At 54.6% G+C, this 26,063-nt stretch overlaps 1 protein-coding gene across 3 annotated transcripts in view; it reads left to right on the plus strand.

Annotated features, from left to right (window-relative positions):
• Positions 1–26,063, plus strand: part of DGKG (diacylglycerol kinase gamma) — a 97,875-nt gene that overhangs the window by 24,799 nt on the left and 47,013 nt on the right. For 2 of the 3 annotated variants that reach the window (XM_067538627.1, XM_067538629.1), the window contains 12 exons: positions 3,797–3,846; positions 5,490–5,564; positions 6,577–6,696; positions 13,549–13,666; positions 14,576–14,664; positions 15,373–15,489; positions 16,701–16,799; positions 17,764–17,880; positions 18,588–18,661; positions 20,256–20,330; positions 20,473–20,558; positions 21,202–21,291. In XM_067538627.1, the coding sequence (XP_067394728.1) occupies positions 3,797–3,846; positions 5,490–5,564; positions 6,577–6,696; positions 13,549–13,666; positions 14,576–14,664; positions 15,373–15,489; positions 16,701–16,799; positions 17,764–17,880; positions 18,588–18,661; positions 20,256–20,330; positions 20,473–20,558; positions 21,202–21,291 (1,110 nt within the window). The remainder of the gene's footprint in view (positions 1–3,796; positions 3,847–5,489; positions 5,565–6,576; positions 6,697–13,548; positions 13,667–14,575; positions 14,665–15,372; positions 15,490–16,700; positions 16,800–17,763; positions 17,881–18,587; positions 18,662–20,255; positions 20,331–20,472; positions 20,559–21,201; positions 21,292–26,063) is intronic. The other variant, XM_067538630.1, reaches the window with a different exon arrangement.

A 26,063-nucleotide genomic window follows, 5' to 3' on the forward strand; every position in this document is an offset into this window, starting at 1 on the left:
TGCACGTCCTACCAGTCCCGATGAAATCTAGCCCTGGGCGACTTGTCAGAGGTCACCCGGTGAGCCTGTGGTAGAGCAGAGAGTAGGAATCGTATCTTCTTACTCCCTTGCGCTTCCTCCCTATACGACGACAGGCCTGGAACTTGGTAAGGACTGACAGGCCCTGAACATTTCATCTGAACATCCAGGGAACCTCTCACATCTTGTGCCGAACCCAAGCTGTGGCAAGCAAGGACATGGCCAATTAAGGCCCTCCTCAGTCTTCCACTGCCCACATACTGAACAGCCCCATCCTTATCAGGTCAACAGAAGGGCGTATTTCACCCAGTTCACAGTGTCCTTTGGCATGACTCAGACGTGACTCAGAACACTGCAGCCCGGCTGAACGCTGGCATCTCTACGCTTGGGACTGGAGCCCAGGTTTTTAGAGGTACTGAGGCGGTGCTGTGCTTAGCAGTCAATGCCTACCAGATGTAGGCACCTAAGTCTCCTTCACAAAAGGAGTTTAGGCACTTAAGGTCCATCTACCCAGCAAAGAAAAATCCACAGCCAGCCTGTGCCAGCCGACACAGGCTTGTGGGACTCTGCCTGCAGGGCTGTTTCATTGCTGGGTAGACATCTGGGCTTGGGCTGGAGGCAGGGCTCTGGGACCCTCTCACCGTCACCAGTCGCTGCTGGCGACTTGTCTACACTAGGGCTCCCAGCGTGGCTGATGACAGCGGAGCAAGCACCAAGGGGAAATTCTGAGAGCGTGTCCCTAGCATAGACAGGGTCCTTGGGGAGCCAGAGTGCACAGCAGGGGATAATGGGAGCTAGCAATGGTCTATTTTAAACGGTTCCCAGAAAATGCACAAGACTTATTGATAGAGTGTTTGTTAACGGCAGTAAGACCAGAAAGGCCATGCATCTTTGAGGGGTAATTACTCAGCTCTTCCGTCGTGCTCATTACAGTTGCTTGGCCTTCTGCCTGAGGCTTGCTTTAGTCATTCACTCGCAAATGCACTGCCTGCGTCGTGCCATTGCTTGTTAGCTGACACAAAGGTCAGTGGCAGAAGGAAGCTGAGCAGAGAGTAGGTCATTGTGCCGAGGAACGGCTGCTCCCAGCCCATGTCTATCTGCGGTCATGCGGACCAAATCATTGCACGGGGACGGGGTCATTGCCATATTATTGGGCAGTGCAACTGCACAAGGCCAGGGCTTAATTTGTATTGAAAGCGGTGCCGGGGCTCAAGCGATCTTTTGACTTTCAGAACTGACATGGCAAGCCCAGCGGTGCTGGGGCTATGAACTGCCAAGCCTAGAGGTGCCGGGGCTCAGCCCTGGCACAAATTAAGCACTGCACCAGGCTGCCTTCAAGTGTCTGTGGCCTGCTTTGTCCTTTGCTTTTATTATCTTTTCTAAAGGACGCTGGGATTCGTTTTTTGTAGGAGACTGGGGATGATGCCCACTGTGGTGGGGCAGGGCGGGGGAACGTTTGCTGGAGTGGTTTATGAAACCATCTTAAAAGCATCTTCAAATGTATTTTTATTGTGGCACAATTTCTAGTGGCCCTACATAAATAGATGTTGGCTCTAAGGAGTGTTTATTGGAGCAATTCCATCTCTGCCATCTTTACTGCTCTCAGACTGGCTGTGTACATCACTCTAATGCAGGGAAAAAGCCCAAAGGCAGGCAAAGACGATGGAGACCCACAGCTCACTAGATTACACAACGGCTACTGCTCTTGAAAGCAGCACTGGCAGCAAGGAGATTTGAAAAAATGTGCAGGGATCGTTTCCCGCATGCTGCTCATGACATCAGCTTAAATGTCCATTCACAGTACATCGTGTATCTCTTCATAATATGATGGTCCCTTTCCTGTCTTTCAGACTCTGATCAACAGTGAAAGAGTAGCAATATTGCTATTTAAAGTGCCATCATTTGACTCCAGAGTAAACATCTCTTTAAATGCACAGGGCAGTTCAGACATCTCAGAGCTATTGTCCCAGGCTGTCTGCAGACTCAGACAGATATCGCTCTACTGGCCTAAGTGGGGATTGTATTTGAAAGGCTGTCTTTGTAACCAAAAGTGCTAAAGACTTTTCTTTTCTTTTTTTTTTTTTTTTTTAAATAAAACCTTAAATGCTGGAACACAAGCCACAGCCTCTAGGAAAAGGTCCCAGCATGGTGAGATGACCCAGTCCAACCCTGGAGCACAAGTGTCCAGCTGTTTTAGCCTCCCCACTGCGGGAGAGTTTACCTCCGAGGATTAAAACAAGCACTTCCCCATGTGCCAAGAATTTACTGGCTGGCGAAGTCAGGCTAGAGAAGTTCAATATCACCTTCGAATCCTTCTTTATCTGAGGCTCAGAAATAATTACGTTTGCTCTTCAGGACTCCCCCATGCCTGCGGTGTGCAGGGAATGCCTGTCACTTGTGCTCTCGCTTCTCCTTCCACACTCAGGGAGGAGTGATATGCTCCCAGCTATTATCTGGCACCATCCATCCGTAGAGCTCAGAATGCTTTACAAAGGTGCTCACTATCATTGGCTCCATTTCACAGATGGGGATACTGAGGCACAGAGCGGGGAAGTGACTTGCCCAACGTCACCCAACAGGCTGATGACTGAGTTGGGAACCAGGTTTCCTGAGTCCCAGCCCAGGGGTCTGTCCACTAGGCCGCACTGTCTGTATAGCACATGCCTTGCTCTCTAGTTTTCTGGAGTAATGTTTGTTGAGCCCATATTGGTTTGATGGCGGTTCTTTTGTCTCTTGTTCAGACTGCAGAAGTGCTGCTCCCAGCACACGCTCCGAAGGCAGATGCCAAGGAAGGGGAAAGGGCTCTGACCGGCACCCACCTTGTCGGGGCAGTTTCATTTAGTCACCCACGCACACGGGCTGTCCGCTAGGCTCTGGCCACCAGCTCCCTTTGCTAGCTCCGTTCCTTGGCGGTCCTGGTTGCAGCCACTGGTTTCAGCGTGCCTTGCTTTTCAGCTCTTGGCCTGGGTTAAGCAGGATGGGGAATCAGCCAGAATGGGAAGAAGCCTTCAGAAAGGGCCCATTTGCCTGAACTTCACCAAAGGGCGGGGCTCCCTGCGTGGCCTCCTTTGGCCTGCGGCAGTCACTAGCTGCACAGTCTCGCTTCCCGTCGTGGGGCGGGGGGAGCCGTCCTCTGCTGGGGCTCTCTCAGTCCGAGGCAGGCGATGTTCCTGCGCCGGGGTTCGGGGCGGAGCGCTGAAGAGGGCGAGTGGGCCTGAGTCCGTGCTGCATGACCCCAGGCTCAGGCCCGCACTATTCCACAGAGATCCAGCACTGCGTCGGCCTGGTCCCGGGGTTCTCGCTCCATCCGTGTACCCCTGGTTTGGTGGGATTTAGACCAGTGTCCAGCTGACTGGGCTTGGCTGAGCAGAGAGGAACAGCTGGCTGCTCCATATTCCCACCTCCCAGTTAGAAAACGCAGCCAGGGGTAGCCTGGGACAGCCTGGGGCAGCAAGGGGGTTGGGGTAGCGCGTTGCTGGGGCCCAGGGCAGCTCTCTAGACAATACTGCACGTGGCTGGTGTCTGTTTTCCCCACACTAGCTCCTCTGGGATGGTCTGGAATGGCCAAGCCAGCAGTACCTTTTGAAGAGCATTGGGAACCATGGGGCTTAAACTTGCCCTGAGACAACAATTATCGGCAGGGCTGGAGGCTGCAGATTCAATGGCTGCGTCCCCCGCCCCCAGTGCAAGTGCCAGCAGACAAAGGGGCAGCCCACAGAGCTCCCCTCCCCCCACCCCGGTTGGTCCATAATGTCCTGTGTCTTTGTGTCTCTCACAGTTATGTTTCGTCTCTACGACACTGATGGCAATGGCGTGCTGGACAGCTCGGTAAGCCCTTCCCTGGGGACGCTGCCTCATAGCGAAGTAATCCAGGCACCCAGCTGCTGCCCTGCTCTCCTGACGCAGGGAGAGGTCTGCCTGTAGCTACACACCCTGGCTGATGTTGGTGGGTGGCACCTGGGCAAGCAAAAGCAATACAGGACCCTTGGCAGGACGCTGGCAAAAACCGGCCTGTTCTCCCAACCACAGTCCGTTTTCAAACAGGCTGGCTGTGACTTTTGCAAGCGTTTCAGTTCACTTGCCTAACAGATCAGCTGCCTGAGAGTCCCTCTGAGACACTCGTGAGCCAAACACACCTTCATCGGTCTGGCACCATCATCCATAGAAAGCGTATGGTCTCCCAGAGAGACCGCTAGTTCATCAGGCAGCCCCACAGAGCCCTGCAGCGATTAGATGAGCTGTGGTGGAGAGTTTCTGATACAGTGCCTTAAGGCTCTGCTGGCCATTCGGCCATGGGGTTGCAGGTGAGTCACCTCCTGCTGGCCAGGCAGCCTGGTCTCCGCAGTCGCCATGCAAAGAAACTACCCAGATGCAACGGCAGTCAGTGCATCTCCCTCAAACAATCAGCTGATTCTCGCTCAGCCAGCATGTTTCTCGGTAGAAGAAAACGGCATGATTTCCTCAGGGTCAATGCCCCAACACAGAGCAAAAGCCAGAGTCAGACGCCCATTCAGGGCAGTGAGAGATGCCATTCCCCACCACCTTTTAATTCTGGCCTTGGTATTCTCTGATTTTTGCAGGGCCCCGGTTCCAAGGCAGGAGGCACCGACGTTATTTTTAGCCCTTTCGGGTGGGAGGGGGAGGCTCCCTCCTGGCTTTCCTACTCCCACCATTTCTCTGTCTTGTCTCTTGGGGGCAGATTCTGACATGTTTAGTCATGTTGATCGGCACCTTACTCCATGAATAACCCCATTGAGATAGAGGGAGCTGGCGACTGGAATTCCCATTGCATGGGAAACTCCCTGATTAAAAGGAAAAAGTGGCTCTGAAACCCAATGGAAAATGAAATCTCTGCCTTTCCCACAGAAAGGGGAATCCCACAGCTGAATGCAGAAAATGTCTAGATAACCTTTCCTTTGGGCCTTTTCACAGTGTTTCCCAGGTTCCCCCCAGGGACCCAGAACCCCAGCAGCTGGCCAGCAAGGGGCCAGGGAACCGGGCATCTCGGGGGCTGGGTCTCCCAGGGCTTGCGGGCTGCCAAAGAGCTGGGGACCCTGCCAGCCCCCAGAAATATGTCTGCACTGTCTTGTAGGATCAGCGGGTTTTACAGCACCATGTAGACGTACCCCAGGTGGGCTGCTGAGGTGCCAGTAGAGGGCGAGATAGCAGGAATCCCAGCCATTGGTATTTTGATTTCAACTCAGCGCCATTTTCTGAAGGAAAAACACGTTGTCCAAAAATGTCCCACCTGCCCTCCATTGAAATCAATAGGACTGGCTGTGGTGTGTGGTGGGGCCCTGCATGAATGAAGGCTTACCTGTCGGTGTGTCTCCACGTGCAGCGTCTATCCCAGCGGGGCTCTGATCTCGGTGCCTTATCTCACACTTGCTTATATTACTGTAAACTGTGGGCCCAGAAGTGTCTCCAATTATTTCTCTTTGGTTCCTTCTCTTTCTGCTTTCTGAGCTCAGGAGCTGGATCGGATCATCAATCAAATGGTGCACGTAGCAGAATACTTGGAGTGGGACTCAACGGAGCTAAAGCCAGTAAGTGACAGCAGAGCTTATGATTCTGCTGGGTGTGTGCTGGTTGAACGGCGAAGGCCGAGGTGAAATCCACCTGAATGAGTTGGTGGCACTATGTGGATAATTCAGAAAAGTATCCCTGCCAGTGACTGATTTCCCTATGTGGAGGGGCTGGGTTCTCCCCTCCTTTGCTTCTAACCACGGTCTTTGCAGGCCAGGAGCCTTCTGCTTGCTCCTCCTTATGCAATGCTGCAATTAGCTGCAGCAGAGGTGGTAGAGATGTCAAAGGATGAGCAAGATCACCAGTCATTATGCAAGGTGCATGCAATGAGTGGGACCACTAGTCATGGGGAAAAGTGCATGCAATGAGTGGGATCACTAGCCATTGTGCAAGGTGTGTGCAATGAGTGGGATCACTAGCCATTGTGCATGGTGTGTGCGAGGAGCAGGATCACTAGCCATTGTGCATGGTGTGTGTGAGGAGCAGGATCACTAGCCATTGTGCATGGTGTGTGTGAGGAGCGGGATCACTAGCCATTGTGCATGGTGTGTGTGAGGAGCAGGATCACTAGCCATTGTGCATGGTGTGTGTGAGGAGCGGGATCACTAGCCATTGTGCATGGTGTGTGTGAGGAGCAGGATCACTAGCCATTGTGCATGGTGTGTGTGAGGAGCAGGATCACTAGCCATTGTGCAAGGTGCATGCGAGGAGCAGGATCACTAGCCATTGGGAAAGGGGTGTGCGAGGAGCAGGATCACTAGCCATTGTGCAAGGTGCATGCGAGGAGCGGGATCACTAGCCATTGGGAAAGGGGTGTGCGAGGAGCAGGATCACTAGCCATTGTGCATGGTGTGTGTGAGGAGCGGGATCACTAGCCATTGTGCAAGGTGCATGCGAGGAGCAGGATCACTAGCCATTGGGAAAGGGGTGTGCGAGGAGCAGGATCACTAGCCATTGTGCATGGTGCGTGTGAGGCGTGAGATCACGACCTTCAGCCACATGGTGACTCCCAGGGGCTCTTGTTTCCTCTAGATTTTGAAGGAGATGATGGAGGAAATAGACTATGATCATGATGGCACTGTTACGCTGGAAGAGTGGATCCGGGGCGGCATGACCACCATCCCCTTGCTAGTCCTCCTGGGGATGGAGACTGTGAGTGCCCAGACTGGGCTTAAGTGGGACGGGTCCCAGGGGGCTGGGTCTCTGGAGGATGTGCAACCCTGGGTCCAGGTGTGACTCAGTTGCTGGAGGAACTGGGACACAGCAGAGGGGCAGGGGAGCACTTCCTTCCCCCAAGAACTCTCCCTGGAGAGTAGGGTTCTGACCAAGCCCAGGGTGAAAATGAACGAAAGGGATGGGGTGGCCAGGCTGGCTAGCCGGGGCAGACTATGCAGGGCCTACTTCTCCTTCACACAAAGGCTGCCTGACCCCCACTCCTGTTACACTGCAGCCGCTGCAGAGCCCCTTTGCATTCCTAGAGCGGCGCAAAGCAGCCTTAGTGCAAATGAAAATCAGGCCCATGGACTCCCTTTGATAGGTGCCTTGTGGCAGCATCCCCGGGGCGAGTGTCCCAGCAAGGACCCAGGAAGGTCTCCACCTGCATTTTACCCGTGGGCCGTTATTCTGCACCTACCCCCTCTGCTCTGTACATGCGGCGTTCGAACATCCCTCCTCGATACAGACACCGTCAGGCTGAGGGGACACCCGGGGGCAGTAGGAAAACCACCCTGCTTTCTCAGGCTGGTGCTGAATACTGCCTGCCGCTTGTACCAGAAAGGCTGACGCTAAGTGCCTGGACCCAGCAAAACAGGGCTTATGACAATGGCTGCATGATGATAACAGACAGATGATGATAAAGGATGAGCTGGGGAGAAAGGTTAGAGGCTGGGGACAGATGGTGGAGCCTCCAAAAAGCAGCTTGGGACCACAGGAGGGCACCAGAGCCACACAAACCCAGCGCTCACAACCATGTTTTCCTACCCTCCTGCCTTAGCAAGCGGGACTCCACCGCTGGGTGTGCAGCTGTGCTATGGGAAATGCACAAGCTGCGCTGAGCGACCCCGTTGGCAGAAATCCGCCTGCTCTGTGACTAGACAGAAAGCAAACGGGGCCTTCTTTAAAGACCGACCTGGCATTTCGAATGTCGTCCGATTGCGTGGGGGCAGTCTGGAATGGCAGGCCACCCACTGAATGGCCACAGAGGGGCTACTGAGGGCCAGCTGCTCTGCAGGCATCAAGCAGCCCAGCTCTGTGAGCTTCAGTGGCGCTACGCTGCTTTGCCCCAGCTGCGAAGCTAGTCCGGAAGAGGGTTCTCGAACATCGACAGATACAAACTCTTGTTCAAGTCCCGATTCATGGACAGGAGGTGGGCACGGTGAAAAACAGCAGCGCGGATACGGGTTCAAGTCCCAGGGCCAGAGTTACAGCCGGGTTTCTGAGCTTCTCCAGACAGTTCTCTCTTCACCTCCTTGCCAAGGCCTTAGTTCAGGCTTCTCTGTGCTCTTGTGCTATAGCCTGATAGCACCCAGTACAGGGTGAGCCAAGCTGCTTCACCTGCCAGCGGCATCTGCAGCTCTCTGGAGAGACACAGACACACGAGGGCAGAGATTTAGATCTTGAAAGATAAAGGTTCTTTCCGCTGACTCTTAAACTGTCTCCCCACCTACGGTTTCAGTTTCTCTCTTGTCTCAGCGATTTGGGATCTCAAACGCACTGGGCTTGCAGTTTGGCGTGGAGAGCATTCCTTTTTCATTATTAACAATTCCAAAAATGGGAAAAGCAGGTAAAATACTCAATCCTGGCCCCGTGTCTGTTACGGGACCAATTCACTGCGTGATGAAGTACAAGGTGCAGTGTTAAGGTGGCTAATCCAAATTTCCTGACTTCCAGAGGTTAATTCTTCCATCTAATGAAGTTCTTTGTATTTAAGGTGTCTATTAGGCTTGGATTCATCCTACTAAAATTTGCTGTCCATAGTCATTTTAAATGTTAAACACATTCGCTGCAGCTGTGTTTGTGCCCCTTCTCCTGTTTGACTTCTCCAGATAAGCTAGTGAACAAGTTGAGTGGCAGGAATGTTGAAGGAAACGGTGAATTTTAAGTGACTATTGGAAAGTGCTTGTGCCTTAAACCTGAGCCTCAGTGCTGCACTCATCCAATCAGGGAACACAAACTTATCGGGTGTAATCTCTCTAGTGTCAGCACAGCTTGAATGTTCAACAAACTCTGCACAGGCTTCAGAGCAGGAATGATTTGCTTTAATTGTTCAGCAAATGACTTTGCATAGCAAATACGTTCGAATCAGTCATAAGCTACTTGTGGGCAGCTGGTAAACAGAAAAAGGCAAAATGAGGGAAATGAATAATTTATTAAACTCATTTACACTCATAAACGTGTGTGTGTGTGTGTGTGTGTGTGTGTGTGAGAGAGAGAGAGAGAGAGCGAGCATCTATCTGGGAAATTCCTCTCTAGACTGGAGCTCTCACTGTTTATATGGAAGCGAGCTAGCATTCTTCAGTACAGAAATGATGGCCTTTACTACCACAGAGAATAAGAGATGACAGCCAGTAGCATGGGGCTGTTGGTTCAGAGTGTTCTTATCCTCTTAATGTTGGAAGAAGGTTTAATAGCGCTGGATGTTTTTGAATGTTTGTAGTGTGGTCTTTGCCCAAACTATCTCTTAGAAGTAATGTGACCATGTATGAAGGTAGGTACCAAGCGGTGGTATCTTATTCACAGCCCAGAAAGCTAGATGGGAAACATAGCCCAGACAATAGCTTAACTTCTACATCTTTTCGCCTGGCACACTACAGGTACGTCTACACTGGAGCTGGCAGAGTATTTTCCAGCTCAGGCAGACACACCTGCACTGGCTCAGATCGAACTAGCATGCTAAAAATAGAAGCATAGCTGGAGTGACAGGATGGGTTAGCCACCCCGAGTTTGGCGCTCTCTGAAATCCTAGGCATTTCCTTAGGCAGTTAGCCCAGCACGCCCTTCACACCGCCACAGCGATATTTCTATTTTCAGCACACTTGCTTGGTCAGGGCCAGAGTGGGTATGTCTGCTCGAGCCGGAAATTATCCCTCTAGCTCTGGCGTAGACGTACCCAAAGAGCAACCATATCTTCAGATCTGGAGCCTAGATTTGCCAGGCAGAAGTGTTTGTAATCACATCGGGTGCTGGGGACGTGTCTGATATACCGGAACAGCACTCGAGTCCAGTGTTCCAACAGCAGTCCAGCAACACAGAGGCAGTCAATCAGACAAGCTGCAGTCAGAGCCATCAGCTTGTCCGGAAGTTGTGGGCCTAGCAGCCCAGGCTATTTAGGAAGACAGGGGTCCATGATGGCACCAGCCCATGGAGCATCCATGGAAGATCTAGAAGCTAAGAGTGAGCTGGGAAAGTATCAAACAGCCACGGTGCTTGCCCTAGCTGAGTAGCTGAGCAGCCGGCGTCACTCTCCCTCCAGCTGTGGCAAAGCCTGAGTCAGCAGCCAGCCTGAAAGGGGAACTCTGAGAGGTGTGAACCGCCTTGTCCCGCTGGGCAGGGGGTGGAGATTTGAGACCTAGAGGCCACCATTGAAATGTCAGCATTGTTAATGGCTCTGATGCTGACCGTGGAAGCAGAAGCATCCAGCTAATGTGCTTACTTCATTGCCTGGGCCAAAAGCCTCAGCTGCCCCTGCTCAGCTCCCAGAACCCTCCAAACCCCGCCACACGCACACTCACACTCACACTCATGGAGCCTCTGTGATACAGTTCTGTGGAGCTGATACAAAAGTCATGTCCTAAACCGAACCCGGGGGGGACAGCATAAAATCCAGAGCACATCGTTTTAAATGAACAAACCCTGGGCCCCTGGGCTGCTTTGGTTTCACCTTTACTCCTTTAAAAACCAAATGGCTTACAATTTAAACGAGTCTGCCACCACTCTCCCAGCGCGCTGCACCAGTCTGCTGCTGAATCCAAGGCCTGCACTGGCCCACCTTGCCACGAAGTTCACAAGGCCGTAGTTGTAAGGTCCTACTCCAAAGCCCTCGGGCCTGATCCCCTGGTGTGCTCCAGCAGCACTTGGCTGAGGGGATGTAGGGGTGCACTCCCAAATGGAAGGTGCTAGATTATTATGGTTGGGCTTGAGGTAGCCAGGAAAGACGTCAGGCATGTTTCATTTGGGTGCTTTTATTCATGCTTTAATTCGTTTACGAGTGGAGACGCTAAAATACATGTGCAGAGATGAATGCGCTGTCATCCTGTAGTACGTTTGTCTAATGTTAGGAAGGGTCCGTGCTGTCTCCAGATGGAGGGGGAGAATGATTGCCTTGGCCCCTGAGGTTGAAGCCCAGGAGCAAACAATGAAGCGTTTAAAATGGATACAGAGGTTTGCGAAGGGGTCACCACGCTGTGAGTGAGTGCCAGCCTATGCCTCCGTTTATAGCCTCTGATTTCCTGGCTGATGAGTGGAACTTCGATCTTGTACAACGCAAAGACCTGGGCCCAGGTGGACGAGATCTGTTAGCCCAGCTGGACTGCCTCTCTCCAAACGCGGGGTCTATCCCCTGGCAGAGCGTGATCCAAACGTTAAAACAGATTCTGCTGCTGCTTATCGCTAAAAGGCCCAGCCAGAAATCAAATTCTTTAGTGAAAAAACAAATCAGATGAATGTAATGTGCCAGCTGGGAAAAGAAAGCATCGGCACGCCCTGTGAACTGTTAGGGATGGGGGGGCAACCAGCCAACGCTCAACAGTATGTTATACGCACAAGCGAAAAAACTTCCATGGCTTTAAAAAAAACCTCTGAAATCTTTGAAGACTGGGAATAAAGAGTTCAGGACGGTGGCAAGTTCCCCCTGCTAGGCCAGAGCCGCACACGGTAGTGCCCCAGCCTGATTGGAATGCCCATCCCGCCTGACCGGGGTTTGTTCTGTCATGGGCCACATCTAAACCACAGTGAAGGCTTTTCTTCGGTGCATGAAAAGGTGTGTTTGTAAATCAAGCCAGCTAACTTGAGACGGCTTGCTGTAAAATCCTACTGCAGACATGGCACATGTAGATTGTTACCGCAGTGAAGCTAGGTGAGCTCCAAATTTTATACCGCAAAGTCATAGTTTAAGACTGTGACTACACTGGGAAAATGGGGTCTGTTAAACAAGCTGATAACGAACAGCCCCCAGCACCAAGGATAGGCAAAGAAGTGGTGTTTAAAAGCCTGGTCGGTGGTGGTGATTGACCCACGGGGTAGCTACCACCAGCCAACACACTTTAAACGTAACTCTTTGTCTGCCCTCAGCACTGCGTGAGGTTTGACAACAGGTTTGAGGTGGAAATGAAACGGAGTTAGTTATCACACAGCTCGTGTTCCTGGAGCGGACAAACTCCGAGCAGGGCTCAAGCCGGTTATGAGAGACTCTGAGCTGATGCTGTCCTTGAGTCAGCTGCAGCCTGCAATACATGGCCCATGGTGCTTTGAGAACCCCTCTGGCAACACTTTGGCTGTTTGCATTGGATATTGGGACAGGACCCTTTGAACGGGAGACGGGTGTTCTAGCCCATTGGTACCGATCTGGACCTTGGTGCTTTTTTCAAAGCTGGGCCCCCAAAGCAGCCCAGGATCCTGTGGACACATAGGTAAAGGCCCTTTCCTTCCACCCCACCAGCTTCCTGGGCTCTGCTGAGCCGTCTGGAGGCACAACACAGAATCTCCACCCAGAACTTCAAAGCTCCTTGCGATGGAGGGACAAACCCCAAGCTGGAGCCAGGCAAGAAGGGGCAAAGGGTCAGTGCCCCATCGCAACATCAGCCTGGCGGGAACTAAAAGGGAGGAAGTGGCTGCAGAGCAGGGGCTGGGATAGGAAGGGCCCTATGAACTTCAGACATCAGCCTCCTGGACGTTCCCCGGCAAACAAGCCCCTTGAAAGCCTGTGGCAGAGTTTAACTACACTTATGTTAGAATGTCTTTCCTTATCACTAAGCTAAATCTCCCTTGCTGCAGATTAATCTCTTTGCTACTGGTCCTCCCGTCAGAGGAAATGGAGACGAGTTGATCCCCGTCCTCTTTATAGCAGCCCTTAACGTATTTGTTGACTGTTGTCAGGCCCCGCCTCAGTCTTCTCCTCTCAAGACTAAACATGCCCAGTTTTTTTAGCCTTTCCTCAGAGGTCAGGTGATCTAAACCTTTGATCATTTCTCTTGCTCTTCTCTGGACTCTCTCCAATTTGTCCACATCTTTCCTCATGTGAGATGCCCAGAAATGGACTCAATACTCCAGAAGAGGTGTCATCAGTGCCAAGTACCACCCGTGTCTGATATATGGCACTTCTGTTAATATACCCCGGAATGATATTGGCCTTGTTTGCAGCTGCGTCCCATTGTTGACTCGTATTCAATTTGTGATCTACCATCGCTCCAGATCCTTTTCAGCAGTGCTACCGCATAGCCAGTTAGTCCCCATTTTATAGTTGTGTTTGATTTGTCCTTCCTAAGTCTAGTACTTTGCCACTTACCTTTATTGAATTTCATCTTGTTGAATTCAGGCCAATTCTCTAATTTGCCAAGGTCATTTTGAATTCTAACCCTGTCCCCCAAAGCGCTGGCAGCCCCGCCCAGCTTGGTGTCAGCCACAGATTTTCTATGCACACTGTGCACTCTGTTATCCAGGTCATTAATGAAAAAATTGAATAGTACCGGGTGCAGGGCTGACCCCTGCAGGACCCCACTAGATACGGCCTCCCAGTTTGGTGAAGGGACGAAGTCAGGGGGAAGCGGGAGTTTGTTTGTCAGTGTTTGACTCTAGGGGGATTTTACAAGCAATGGAGAGAAATGGGTAAATCTCCCCAAATGACTTGCTTGCTGTAGTCCTTAAACACAGCTGGAAAGCACATGAGTGGCCAAACAGATGAGCTGCCTACTCCAGAATGGACCTCCAACAGTCCATAGCGTCAGCAAATTGCTGCCCCCTGGATTCCCTCTGTGCCTCTCCCTGACTCCTTCTGTGCTTTGCCTGCAGAACGTGAAGGACGATGGGCAGCACGCCTGGAGACTGAAGCACTTCAAGAAACCCGCCTACTGCAACTTCTGCCGCACCATGCTGCTAGGGGTCCGGAAACAGGGCTTGTGCTGCTCCTGTGAGTCCCGTCTCTTTCAGGGTGGATTGGGTGCCACAAGCATCCATGGAAAGCAAGCCTATTGCAGGAGTGGGTGGGCAAGGGTCTGTGCCCTGCAAGGTGCAGGAGGACAGACTAGATCACAAGGGTCCCTTCTGGCTTTAAAGTCTATGAGTCTGTAACCCCAGCCCCGGGCGGTCGTGCTCTGGCCCTATGTTGCTGTCCTATCCATAAAGACAAATCCATGGAAGGCTGCATCGGGTTAACTTGACGTGTCTGAGAAGTTCAGAGATTAGTCTGCATCTCGATCCCTAACTCACCCAGCTTTGCCCGGGAATGGAAAACCTTCCACTGGTCCATGTCTTTCTCCCCTTCCCGGAGTGCCCTAGCCCACCGGCGAGCACTGAGAATGGCATGCCAACATTAACATTCAGCCAGCCAGACCCTGAGCTAACCCCTGCTTCCCAGATATACAATCGCAGGGAACCTTAGCAGCTTGTACACTGGATTCTTTCCTCCTCGCGGCTGCTGAATTCTGTTGGGTCCTCCAAACGGCTGATGGCAGGGCTCAATACCCCAGCCCGCTAGACATTTATGCCTTGCCTATCACTCACCTGTGCTAGCAGGGGACACTGTTCCCCTCTCCCTGGAGCATCTTCCTCCAGACCGCCAGCTGTCCTGGGAGCCAGTGAGTGCCTCTCCGCCTCTAAAAGTCAGGTGTCCCAGCAGCTGTCTGTTCAGGCTCACAAGACAGTCGGCCGCCCAGCCCTATACAGAGCCTGTGAGGAGGTGGGGAGCTCCCCTACTTCCCTCCCTGCTCTGGCTTGGGCCAGTGCAGCGCGTCACCCGTGGGAGCACTGGCCCTTGTCTGTATCCTGAGGTGGCTCTGGAGTGCAGGCAGCTGACGCCTTTTTCCCCTCTCTGCTGCAGTTTGTAAATATACTGTCCATGAAAGGTGTGTGTCCAAAGAGATTGCCTCGTGCATCAGCACCTACGTGAAATCCAAGAGGAACACCAACGTGAGTGGCGAGTTCGGACACGACTGCTGACCGGTCTCTCGTCTGGCTCGGTTGCTGCCCAGGCAGGCTGGGCTGGTATCGGCAGGCATGATGGGACTTCCTTGCGAGTGTGGCCTGGGGCTCAGCAGGGTAGATGAGTGACGCTTTGGATGTCACGCTCTTGCCTTTAGCCTACTACTGGCCAACGGACTCCCCTGAGATCCAGCTGGCCTGAAAGGCCTGCCCCAAACTCCAGCACACCCCCAAGTGTGAGCAATCCAAAGTTCCCCCAGAATAGATCCTGGGGACAATGAGTATGGGCCCTGTTCCCTACCCCACCACCACCATCGTTACTGGAGCATAACGCCCCATAACCAGCCCCTGGCCGTGAAGCTGCAGATCACGTATGTTCCCGTGGTTTGTTCTTCGTACCAGGCTCCCCAAGCCTAGCGCGGGCTATCCCCAGGAAGGGCAGCAGCAGAGGGTGGTGCTGGTGGCCTTTCCCATGGTTGGCTGGGCATTCAGGGACATCCTGGCATCCGCTTACTGCTTCGGACCAGGGCAGAGAGAGTGTCTCATTGGGGAGACCCTTGACTGACCAGATTCCTACAGCACACCCACTATGAATTCTGCCCCTGGGTTCCCAATTCCCATTGCCATTTAGCATCTGGGTTTTGATGCTGGCCCAGACTGCGCCATCTCTCTTTCATTCCTCGCCTGTTCTTTTAGGCTCTGCAGCACACATGGGTCGAAGGGAACGCTCCCGTCAAATGTGACCGGTGCCACAAAAGTATCAAATCCTACCAGGGTATTACCGGGCTACACTGTGTCTGGTGCCAAATCACAGTGAGTACGTGGAGGGGCCACTGTGCAGGGATGTCAGGGAGATGGAAGGGCCTGGGGAGATGGGACACGGAAAGCTGTTTGCTCCTAGGTTTGCCCAGCTACATCCAGCCCACATTGGTAGTGTTCAAAGGTCCATCACCACCTGGCCAGCAGCAGGTGAGCTGCGGGCCTGTGTGAAATGAGTTGGTGCCAACCCCTTTCCTTGTGAGCTCTCATCTGAGTGCTGTGAGTCTCCGCTGAGAAGCCAGCAACCGGCTCAGGATGGGGGATGAATGTCACTCCTGGGAACGAAAGGCTGTGACAGGCCTGGGAAAACATGGATTGGTTTCCCAGCCCACTTTAACTGTCTCTCCCTGTGGGTCAGAAATGAGCTCTCAGAGGCGGCCCAGGCAGGGGCAGTCGCCCCGGCACTCCCTAGCGCAGGGCTGAGATTTGGCAGCTCAGGCGTCACGCTGCAGGAACCCGCCATGTGTCACTTCTCCTGGCACGGTGGCACTTAGGTGTGGAGCAGGTTGGGACCCTCCGTCAGAGCGATCCCCTTGTGGCAAAATCTGAGTTCCCCCTGGCAGAAATCCGAATGAGCGTCAGTTTCATGTTCTGCCTGTGGGGAACCTGACAAGAGCCAAGGCCGCCGGCCCCGCAAGCTAGAAAACTCTGCCTGGGTTCTCCTGCAGGGGCACTTTCTGGAAATCCTTGCCCCGAAAGATGTCACGGTTTTGATTTTTCATCTCGATTTGGGACAAAATATTTTTAAAAAATGTGAAGTTCACTAAAGCAGCCCTGAGCCCTTGTCTCTCGCAATCCCTGCAAAGGGGGGCCACAACCAGGGCAATGGGGGACAGAGTTGAAATGAGCAAGAGCAGGATGAGGTGAGGGAATTCAAGGAACAAGGGAAGGGATGAGAGCTAATGCAGAGAGCGATTGTTGTGGGGGATAGAAAACCCCTCCCTGACTAGTGGTGGTGCCTGAACAACTGCTGACTCAGATGTTACTCTGCTACCCCTGCTTCGGCCCATATTACAATGCCCAGGGTTCACAGGCCTTCTAGGAAAAGGCGGTGGTATGAAGGGATTCCTCACACCTTGCTGTCCTAAAGACAGCCACAGGTTCCTTGCAGATCAGTTCAAAGGGCTGGAGAGCTGCCTGCTGCCCAGAGGGGAGGGAAAGGGAAGCTCTCACATGCTCACACTCCTTCCTCTCTCTTCCTCCAGCTTCACAACAAATGTGCCTCCCACATGAAGCCAGAGTGTGACGGAGGGCAGCTCAAGGACCACATCTTGCTGCCCTCTGATATCTGCCCAGTGGTTCTGGTAGGTCTGCCTGTTCTGGCCCGTACAGCAGTCACGGACACATGCACGCATGGGCCCTTGTACATATTGCCTGCAGACACCTGTGTGAACCCAAAGCCACATCTGTGTGCGAGCATGCCTCTGCCTTGCGGGCCCCGGGGAGCCAGGCAATCACAAGTCAAGGCAGCAGTCAGCCTGCCCGATTCCAATAGATCAGCATCAGCCTGCTCGCATGTTCACTCCTCTGGCAACAAACACAAGGCCATGTCAGTGATACGCCCCTCAAGGAACCACAAGGCAGGACCTTAACTGTCACCACCCCTGGCCACTTTCATTTGCAAGGTTGAGAGAGTAAATATCATTAAAGTGTTATCATGCCATGCACCGGGCAGGCCCAGCGGGCCCAGCTCCTCACATCCGCATCCTCCCTTGCCTTCTCGAACACAAAGAAACCTCTGCGGTCCACTTACACTATGGCTTTCAAGGGTCAGCTCAGCTTTGCCCTGCACACCGCCCAGCAAAACCACACATGTGCCTTCCGTGTGCCCCGTTACAGCCTGCGATATGAGAGGGGCACAAACCAGCAGATCAGACTTCAGGCTGTGGCTTGCGGAGGTGCCGCCCATCGTTTGGTGCATGCTCTGTGGGGCAGGGTGCTCATGGAGCAAAGCGGGGTGCAATGCTGCGGTGCTACGCGGGGCAGTGCTCGCAGGCTGCGGTTGTGTGGGGCGTGGCTGTCGCCCTGCCGTGTGATGTTAGCGACTGTGACTTGGCGCTCAGTCAGCATGTTCGGGTGTGATGCCTCTGTGCGGAGAGGGCTGTGTGGCCACTGGCATGGAAACTGCAGGGCCGTCAGCCCCTCGTGCCCCCATGGGGACTTGTTTCTGTCAGCATAATCCTGGAAGCCGGAGTACAAAAAGCAAAGCCTCTTCCTGCGGCTCTGCATTCGGGTGTCAGACTCCAGGCCTCTTTTTCCTTTTAAAAGGACAGGCAGTCGCACCCCAGGAAATCAGACGGCGATTCCCCTGCCAGCACCAGCCCAGATGACATCACTCAGACCTTCAAATTCAGCACTACCACACTGGACGGGCACGGCCTGCAGGTAGGTGGCTCCGAGCTGCCTCGTTCTCCAGGTGACTCAAACGCTGGGCTGGGAGCGAGAACCAGAGACGTCTCAGGCCCAGGCCAGCAGGAGATGAGGGCCCGACAGAGGAGCTAGGCCATTTGATGCACTCTGCAGGCCCCCTGCTGATCAGCTCGGCTGGTGTCTGGAAAGAGGTGGCTGACTTCAGGGGGTCGGGATGAACTCGGGGAGGGTCTGCCCTGGCGCGTCGATGACGCTGCGAAATGGTCGGTTTGTGGCGCTAATATCATCTCAATGTTTGCTTGTCTCTTGCCTCCCTCTGTCGCCTCTCTCGTCCTATATAGACTGTAGTCACTGGGGACTGTCTCTTTGTTATGTGCTTGCCCAGCACCTTGGGGCTTCTCCCGTGACGCACATCGTTAATGCTGAAAATAGCAGCAGGCGGAGATGAGCAGTCCCATGGCTCTGCCTGGCTGTGTCCCCCCATCCTCCTCCGTGGAGCTGTGGCACTGAGCTTGTACTTGGTGTCCCTCCCGGGTACTTTCCTCCCTGTGGGAGTCTGTCCTGCCTGGCTGAGAGCCTGGACCATCCTGTCTCGTGTCACTTCCTTTGTAGCAGGGCCTCCTGACTGGAGCTCATCCAAGGCTCCATCAATCCCCCCGCCCTCCCCATGGACGGATGCTTTTGTCTCGAGAGCGATCCGTGCTCTGCCCTTTGCATTTCAGATCACCCCCAGGCCTGGGACGCACCCTCTGCTGGTGTTCGTCAACCCCAAGAGCGGAGGGAGACAAGGAGAAAGGTACGTTCCCTGTTCCCCAGAGGCACTGGCAGGGCTGCGGATCTGGGGAGCTTGGGGGCAGGTAGTGGTGAGGGGAGCTACTCGGGGCAGAGATGATCTGAGCAGGTGCCCCTGGGGCAGACTGTGTGCTGGAGCCTGAGAGACAGGAAAGGAAAGAGCAGGAGGGAAAGGAACCAGGCAGGCCCACCCTGGCAGAGATTTCCCGTCCCCTGAGGGAAGGGTGCAAACTGGCAAGGCAGAACCCAGTACAGGGACAGGCTGGGGTGCCGGATGAGAGGCCAGACAGCTTTGCTGAGTACAGAAGCGTCCTCCCCGAGGCAATGTGGGTTTTTTACAGATACGGCTTTTCACAGAGGCTGGGCAGGTGGATTTCAGCACTAGCACAAAATGGCCGGGAGCCTGAAGTCTGATCTTCCCACACAACCAGCCTGGCCTGCAGAGCCTGCCCTCGACCCCGCCAAAGTCAGGGATCCTCTGTCGGCCCTGCCAGTCGGCTCTCCTGGCCATTTTTGTGCTGGGGGCCTTCGGATGCAGGGCATGAGGGGGAAAGGCGGTGTTGTGCTAGTGGCACAGCACCGAGAGGCAGGAGATCAGGTCTGTGCTCCCCCCAGTCCTCCCATCGCAGTACTACCTGAATGCAGAGGGGTGAACGCACACCCCTACCAAGGAGGGAAGCCGGCTGTCGGGCTGAGACCATGGCGGTGTCCAGAGGGACCGGCCGGTTCTCCAGCTACCAAGAGTATCTATAATCACAAGCGTTTGGAAAGGGATATGACCCATCCGGGGTGGAAACCAATCTCAGGGGATAGTGGGGGACCTTCACCGGGGGGAGATGGTCCCCCAGCTGCCCAGGGCAGGTTCTCACCTCTTCCTTGTGGCTGGCCCGTGCTGGAGACAGGGTACCAGGCTGGATGGGCCCCGAGTCTGGTCCCTACCACAATGCCTGCAGGCACATGAGCTATCTCCGTTGTCCAGGGTGGGACCCAGGCATGAGGGTCAGTGACGTGCTCTGAGTCACTCAGGAAGTCTGGGGCAGAGATGGGAAGTGAACTGAGGCCACAGGAGACCCCATCCCATGCCTTAACCATGAGAGGATCCTGCTGCAGAGACGCCATGTCACCAGGGGCCCTTCCTGCCTCTCTCTGACCCAGCTCCCCCGGAAGTGGAGCGGATCGTGCTCGGCTCTTTCCCGGGGGCTGGGAGGCAGGCTCCTCTGTGTTTGCAGCATCGCAGAGCCGGGCTAGGCCTGAGCTCTGTTCCTAATCACCCTGGGCTGGCCCTGCCAAGGGATGTTTGGGTGACCATCGCTGTGCAGCGAGGACCAGGGGCACTGAGGTCTTGCTGCTGACTTTTCTTCCTCTCTCTGTTTGTTGCTAGGAGCCCCCACAATGAGCGACGATGGAGAGTAGCAACCCCAGCCTCTGCTGGCCCTGGGCTCTGGCCAGGGTTTCTGCAGGGGGATCTGCCCCGTGCCAGCCTTGCCCTGCGGGTCAGGTCCCTGCCCACGTACCCCCGGTGCAGGTGGCCCATTTGCACAGATCTCACTTGTTTTCAGGGCCAGTTTCCATCTCTCACTTGCTCTTTATTTCCGCAGGGTTCTTCGGAAATTCCACTATCTTCTCAACCCCAGACAAGTGTACAACCTGGACCAAGGGGGACCAACTCCTGGGTATGGAGATGATAGACGGCCCACGTCCCCACGCCCCGCCCTTACCGCTCCCTGCCTCTGTCGCCCCCTCCCACCACCCTGCCAGCAATAAGCCTTCCCCTGTAATCACCTGGCTCTCCCTCCTTTTGCTTCCACTTCCCAGGTTGAATTTTTTCCGCGACACCCCAGACTTTCGTGTCCTGGCCTGTGGTGGGGATGGGACCGTTGGCTGGATCCTGGACTGCATAGGTAACTGAGGTGCACCGCGTATGCGGTCGAGAGCCCCGAGCGAAGGCGCTCTGTAAGCTGCAGCGCCACCGAGTGCCTGTGCCTGGAGCCGGGACGAGATGTTGTGACGGCTCTCTGGCTTGGCTCCCGTGGGTGGGAGCAGATCTGCATGTCCCGAGAAAAGATGCAAAGGGATGACAGAGAGAGATCCCCAAGCCGCCCTAGCTCCCTTCTCTTCTGCCCCGTGGCCTGCCCGCCACGCCGGATCACACGGCTTCTCCCTGATGTGCCGCCCAGAGCTCTCTTCCCAGGACGCCCCTTGGAGCCCCTTTCTCTGCCCCGTGTTCGGAGGAGCCCACCGACGGCAGCTCCCGGCAAGCAGGCCCGGGTATCAGATGCTGGTTCCTGCACGAGAGCTGCCCCTGGAGGTAGAGGGCCACCCGGGTTTGCTCAGGCTCCCGCATGTGCCACCCCGTGCATTAAGCGGGGTTCCCGCCGGGCCGGCAGCAGGCTCTTCCTGCTCTGGTTTTCAGCTCTTTGCCCTTGCCCAGGAGCCCCAGGGTCGTGGAGAATAGGGGGAAGGCTCAGCTGAGTGGCCGCTGGCTGGTGCCTCAGGCAGCCTGCTTCCCAGGGCCACTAACAGCCTTTTCTCTTTGCATTGCAGACAAGGCTGGCTTGCTGAAGCACCCCTCTGTGGCCGTCCTGCCACTGGGAACAGGCAACGACCTCGCCAGGTGTCTGCGCTGGGGAGGAGGTGAGGCGTCCTCCTGGCTCCGCCGCCCCACCCGCTCCACCTTGGCCACCCCAGAACACACTCTCAAGCGGCCTTGGTAGCCACATGCCCTCCATCCAGGGGGCAAACTGTCCCTTCTGGGGGCGCCTGGCACAAACCCACTGCCAGATGCACACGGGCTTAGCCGCACACTTCCTGTTAATGCTAGCAAGCGTGGCAAAGTTCAGCTACATCAGGCTGAAAACGTGCCCTGCTGCGTCAGCCCACTTTGCTAGCTACACAGCTGATCTGCTGGAGCAGCACAGGCAACGGCTCCAGATTCTTATGGTGCATGGGGCTCCTTCACCATCTCCTCTCAGGAGAGGCTGTGTTGGCTAGTGGATAGAGCACTAGACTGGGACACGGGGCCCCTGGGTTCTATTCCTGGCTTTGCCATGGGTGACTTAATGCTCCAGACCTCAGTTTCCCCATCTGCAAAAAGGGGTAATGACACTGACCTTCTTTGTAAAGCACTTTGCGATCTAAGAGCTAGGAATGATCATTATTCTGTCATTTCTCATTAGATAACCTATCTAATTGGGGTGGGTGAGTTCCTTGGACTGTGGCTTATTGCCCTCTACTGTGCGACGTGTACACCAGAGATGCTAGCTGTATAAATAGGGAATAGTGACAAGGAGTTCTCTCCGCCACCACTGCAAATCACACTTCGTGGTTCACTTTTGGTACAAAACGCTCCCATCCGACCCCTGAAATAGCCTAGACATTGCTTTTCTGTATGTGCGTGGGAATGGGTATCAGTGCGACGAAGGAAAAGTGAAACCCTAGCCATCTGAGGCCCCAATCCTGTAACATGCGCCGTGCCAGCAGACCCCAGCACGCTCCCAGAGCATCGGCCAGGCACAGGAGTCCACAGGCATGGAGCAAGCTAAAGGGTCACGGTTAGAATGGCAATCTCTTACAACAGCCAGCATTTGATGGATCTGGCCTGCCGGTGCTCCCACGTGCAGGTGCTGGTTTTTGAACAGACACAGACCCAGCCCTGAAGCAGCTGCTGTCTGAGGCCTTGTCTACCCGTGGGGGTGGTTTGCACCCATTTACCTTACATCTGTTTAAAAACTGCTGTGCTTAAACTAGTGCGAAGCCCTGGCTTAGCTGGGAAGGAGCTGACTTCAGCTGCGTAGACATAACCAAAAATCAGAGCGTCTACATGGGGGGCTTCAATGGCACGATCCCATGCCTTTAGTTAAACCAGCACCAGTCTGTGCATGCAGGGCAGGCCTGAGAGGACAAGCCAGCCCAGGGGCACTCCTCCACACACAGCAAGCGGGCAAGGAGTGTGAGCGAGTGTGTGACAGGCACTCGTAACATGGGCTCCATTTTTGGGCATCGTTAAGTGACTCACCCCCATCGGCCTCTCTGCCTAATGGATCAGCCTCTCTGCCTAATGGTTGTTTCTGTGCAAAGCTTAACCTGTCTGCGTCCACCTAGCTGTTGGCCAATGCCGTGCTGTTGGCACAGTAGCTCCACTTCCTGGGTCCTTCTGAGAGGGGAGAATATCGCCCTGACATTTCCAGACCGACAGCCCAGATCTTCCTTCTCCAACTTCCAGCTGTTCTGGGCTCGTGGTTAGACCCTGCCTGGGGAGTTCGATGGGCCAGGTTTGATTCCCAGCTCCCTGCGTGACCTTGGCTGAGTCGCTCTGGGTCTCAGCCCCCGCTCTGTACAGCGGGGATAACAATCCTTCCTTTCTCCCCCAGTTCGGTCTTGCCTGCTTGGCTTGTGATCTCTCTGGGGATGGGACGGTCTCTTATTGCGTGTGCGTACAGCACCTAGCGCACCGAGCTCCAACCCCCAATGGTGCATTAGGCACTGCTGTAATCCAAACAGTAACTGGTGCCATTGATCTGTGGGATTGGAAAGGATCTGACTGAAAGACAAAGATATTTTTCTTAGGCTTCCAGTCTTCCATATCCCAGCCCGGCCCGGCTTGTTGCGTGGCAGTGGCTCCTGCAGAGACGTGGACTCTGGTCTGGGCCCAGCCCTCCGAATGGAGCTGTAAGGGAATGCACCCTCTCCTTTCCCTCCCCTCCTCCTGCGCTGGGCATCCCGGCCACTGCAAGGGCTAGCTCTTGTCTTACCTCTGGACTTCCCCACCCCAGTGCATTGCTGGGTGGCTCACTGCTCTCTCTGCCTGGGAGCCCATGACTCCTGCAGATACTCAGAGCCACTGGGGCGAGGCCGGTGGTGTCACACCAAAATGGCGCGTGAAGCTGAATGATTTTCCTGCTTGGCAGCGTTGCAGCTGAGACAGCAAGCCCTTCCCACACGGCAGGGCCTGGGAACCAGCCGACGCCCCGCCAGGCAGTGGAGCCCTGTGGCGCACGAGACGCGCCGAATGGCCCAGTTTGGGTTCTGCCCTCACCAAAGCCCAGCTGTCCCTCGCCTGTCTCAGGAGCGCCCTGATGGAGTAGAATGGGGCGGTTGTGCGCCGTTCTCTTTGGCCCACCTTCGAGCCAGAAAGGGCTGCCTCGCCCTGACCAGGCCAGCTTTCCACTGCAAATGTTGGTGTTTTCGCCACCATTTCATCTGCCTTTCACTCGCCTCAGCTTCCCATCGGACCCGGGGATCCTGAGGCCTCTCTTGACCACTGTGCATGATGTAGTGGGGAAATCGCTTAAAAAGAGCCTTCACAACCCACAGAGAAAACCACTCCGGCTCCCTGTGCCCACAGCCTTCGAAACCCCTCACCCCCGCCCGGATAGCCTGCCTGCAGCAGAAGTGAGGCCGGCTGGTAAGCACTGACTTGGAGCGGTCCCGGTGGGTCGCGCTTGGAGCCGCAGAGAAACTGCCCATCACTCCTCTAGCCCCACCGCATGCCTCACCCGGTTCCGTGACATCGGCCTCCGTGCTCAGCGTCTGTATGCAGCCCCAGGGGGAATGGAGAGGCAGAATGGGTTCAAACCCCAACACCAGCAGAGGGCACCTGACTCTAACTCAGCCCCTTCCACAGCTCATCACCCGGCCATCTTGGCCCCTGGCATGTGGCAGAGAAGCAGGTGCTGGGAACTACACCTGAACAAGGCAGAGGTGACCAGGCAGGAGGGGGAAGAGGTGTGAAGAGCCGGTCACCCCATAGCAGCTCCTGCTCTTGAGGGAGTCCGTCCTCTGGTCCAGAGCCGGGACTTGGCCAGCCTCCCTTGCTGCTTCTGGACATGTAAACAGCTCCAAAAATAGCCTGTCGCCCATCGCTGGCACCAAGCCTGCGCCCCAAGGGCGAGGCCAGGATCAGAGACAAGGCTAGAACACAGCAGCCTGGCAGCCCCCCACCGCAGCCCCCCCAGGCTCTGCTCGTGATGTCTGCGCCCCACCAAGCAGCAGAGCTGCCTCAAGCCCAGGGTTCTTGTCGGCGTGGCCCTGCGGGGCACCGGGCCAAGGCACCTCTGTCATGCGGGCTGGCTTGAGAGGGGGGGCAGCTAGTATATTGTGTGACGTCAGCATGGCAGAATCAGAATAATCCATGTGGGATAGGCCACGTCAGGTGTGGTTAGGAAGGTTATAATGTGCTAAGTACGAGAATATTACTTATGTTCATGTGTAATATGTGAAATGGAAGTTATAGATGTATTTGAGATTTGTGTGTTTCAAATTGTCTGCCTGAGCAACACCCCAGATAGGATGGCTGCAGGACAATGGCCAGTGTAATGGCCCATTAAGGCATTCTCAGGTACAGGGGGCCCAGAGAAAGAAGCCAGCATCACTAATGAGTCACCAGAACCTGCTTACGTGACTGGACCCCAGGCACACCTGAAGAGTCACCAGGATTGGCTCATGTGACTCCAGACTCCATTTTAGCTCCTGCAAATTTCACAGGCCACATGGCGAAAAGACAGAGGGTATATAAGATCAAGCCAGAGAAACCATTTTGTCTTTGCTCCTGTCCAGTCTGCAGACACACACTGACCTCTGGATCAATTCATCTTGCAACTGAACCAAAGGACCTAGACCCATCCAGGTACTGGATGTGAACCAGTGGGGACTATACAAGCCTGCAAATCCACATTTCTTCCAGAAACCTGAAGTATATGGACTTTTAATCATTTGTATATCTGTGATTCACTTTTACCCTTTAACATTTCTCTCATCGTTTCTTTCTTTCTTTGTACAATAAACCTTTAGTTTAGACACTAAAGGATTGGCTGGCAGCGTGGTATTTTAGGTAAGATCCAAGCTTATATTGATCTGGTGCTGTGGCTGACCCCTTGGGGTCAGAGGGAACCTTTTTAGCAAAGAGCAGAGAGTTTAAGTAACTGGTCTCTTTGCTGGACCTGGTACTGATTTGGGAGCCTGGAGCTGTAATGCAGTAAAGGGGGCTGTGGGCATTTGTGGACTGGCTTCGTGATATCCAGTGTGGGGTAATCAGAAGCAGTTCGTGGCTGCTTGGGAAGCCGGGCTTCAGTGTCACCCACCAGCGTGGGGAGAATCTGCTCTCTTTTTGCAGCCTGCCCTGACCTTGGCATTATCAGTTGGCAACCCTGGGCACCAGACGGGTCACAACCTCCACGAGCAGGTCTTGCTACGGGACCCAGAGCTGCACCTGCAGTTATATCCTTGGAGGCACGCTGCCTCCAGGCCCCCACTTGGACCAGCAGGGGAGAGCTGCCTTGGCAGCTGGTCCGAGCCATGGCACGTCCTGCCAGAGGAGGTGAGAATGGCCCCAGGCCTGCCCGCCGTGCGAGCAAAGCACTCGCCAGCCAGCGTGGCCTTCCCACAACAGCAGCAGCTGGTGGCACTAT

The sequence above is a fragment of the Emydura macquarii genome, unplaced genomic scaffold (assembly GCF_026122565.2).
Source record: "Emydura macquarii macquarii isolate MOO-44397 ecotype Brisbane River unplaced genomic scaffold, CSIRO-AGI_Emac_v2 contig_499, whole genome shotgun sequence".
Taxonomy (NCBI): Eukaryota; Metazoa; Chordata; order Testudines; family Chelidae; genus Emydura; species Emydura macquarii.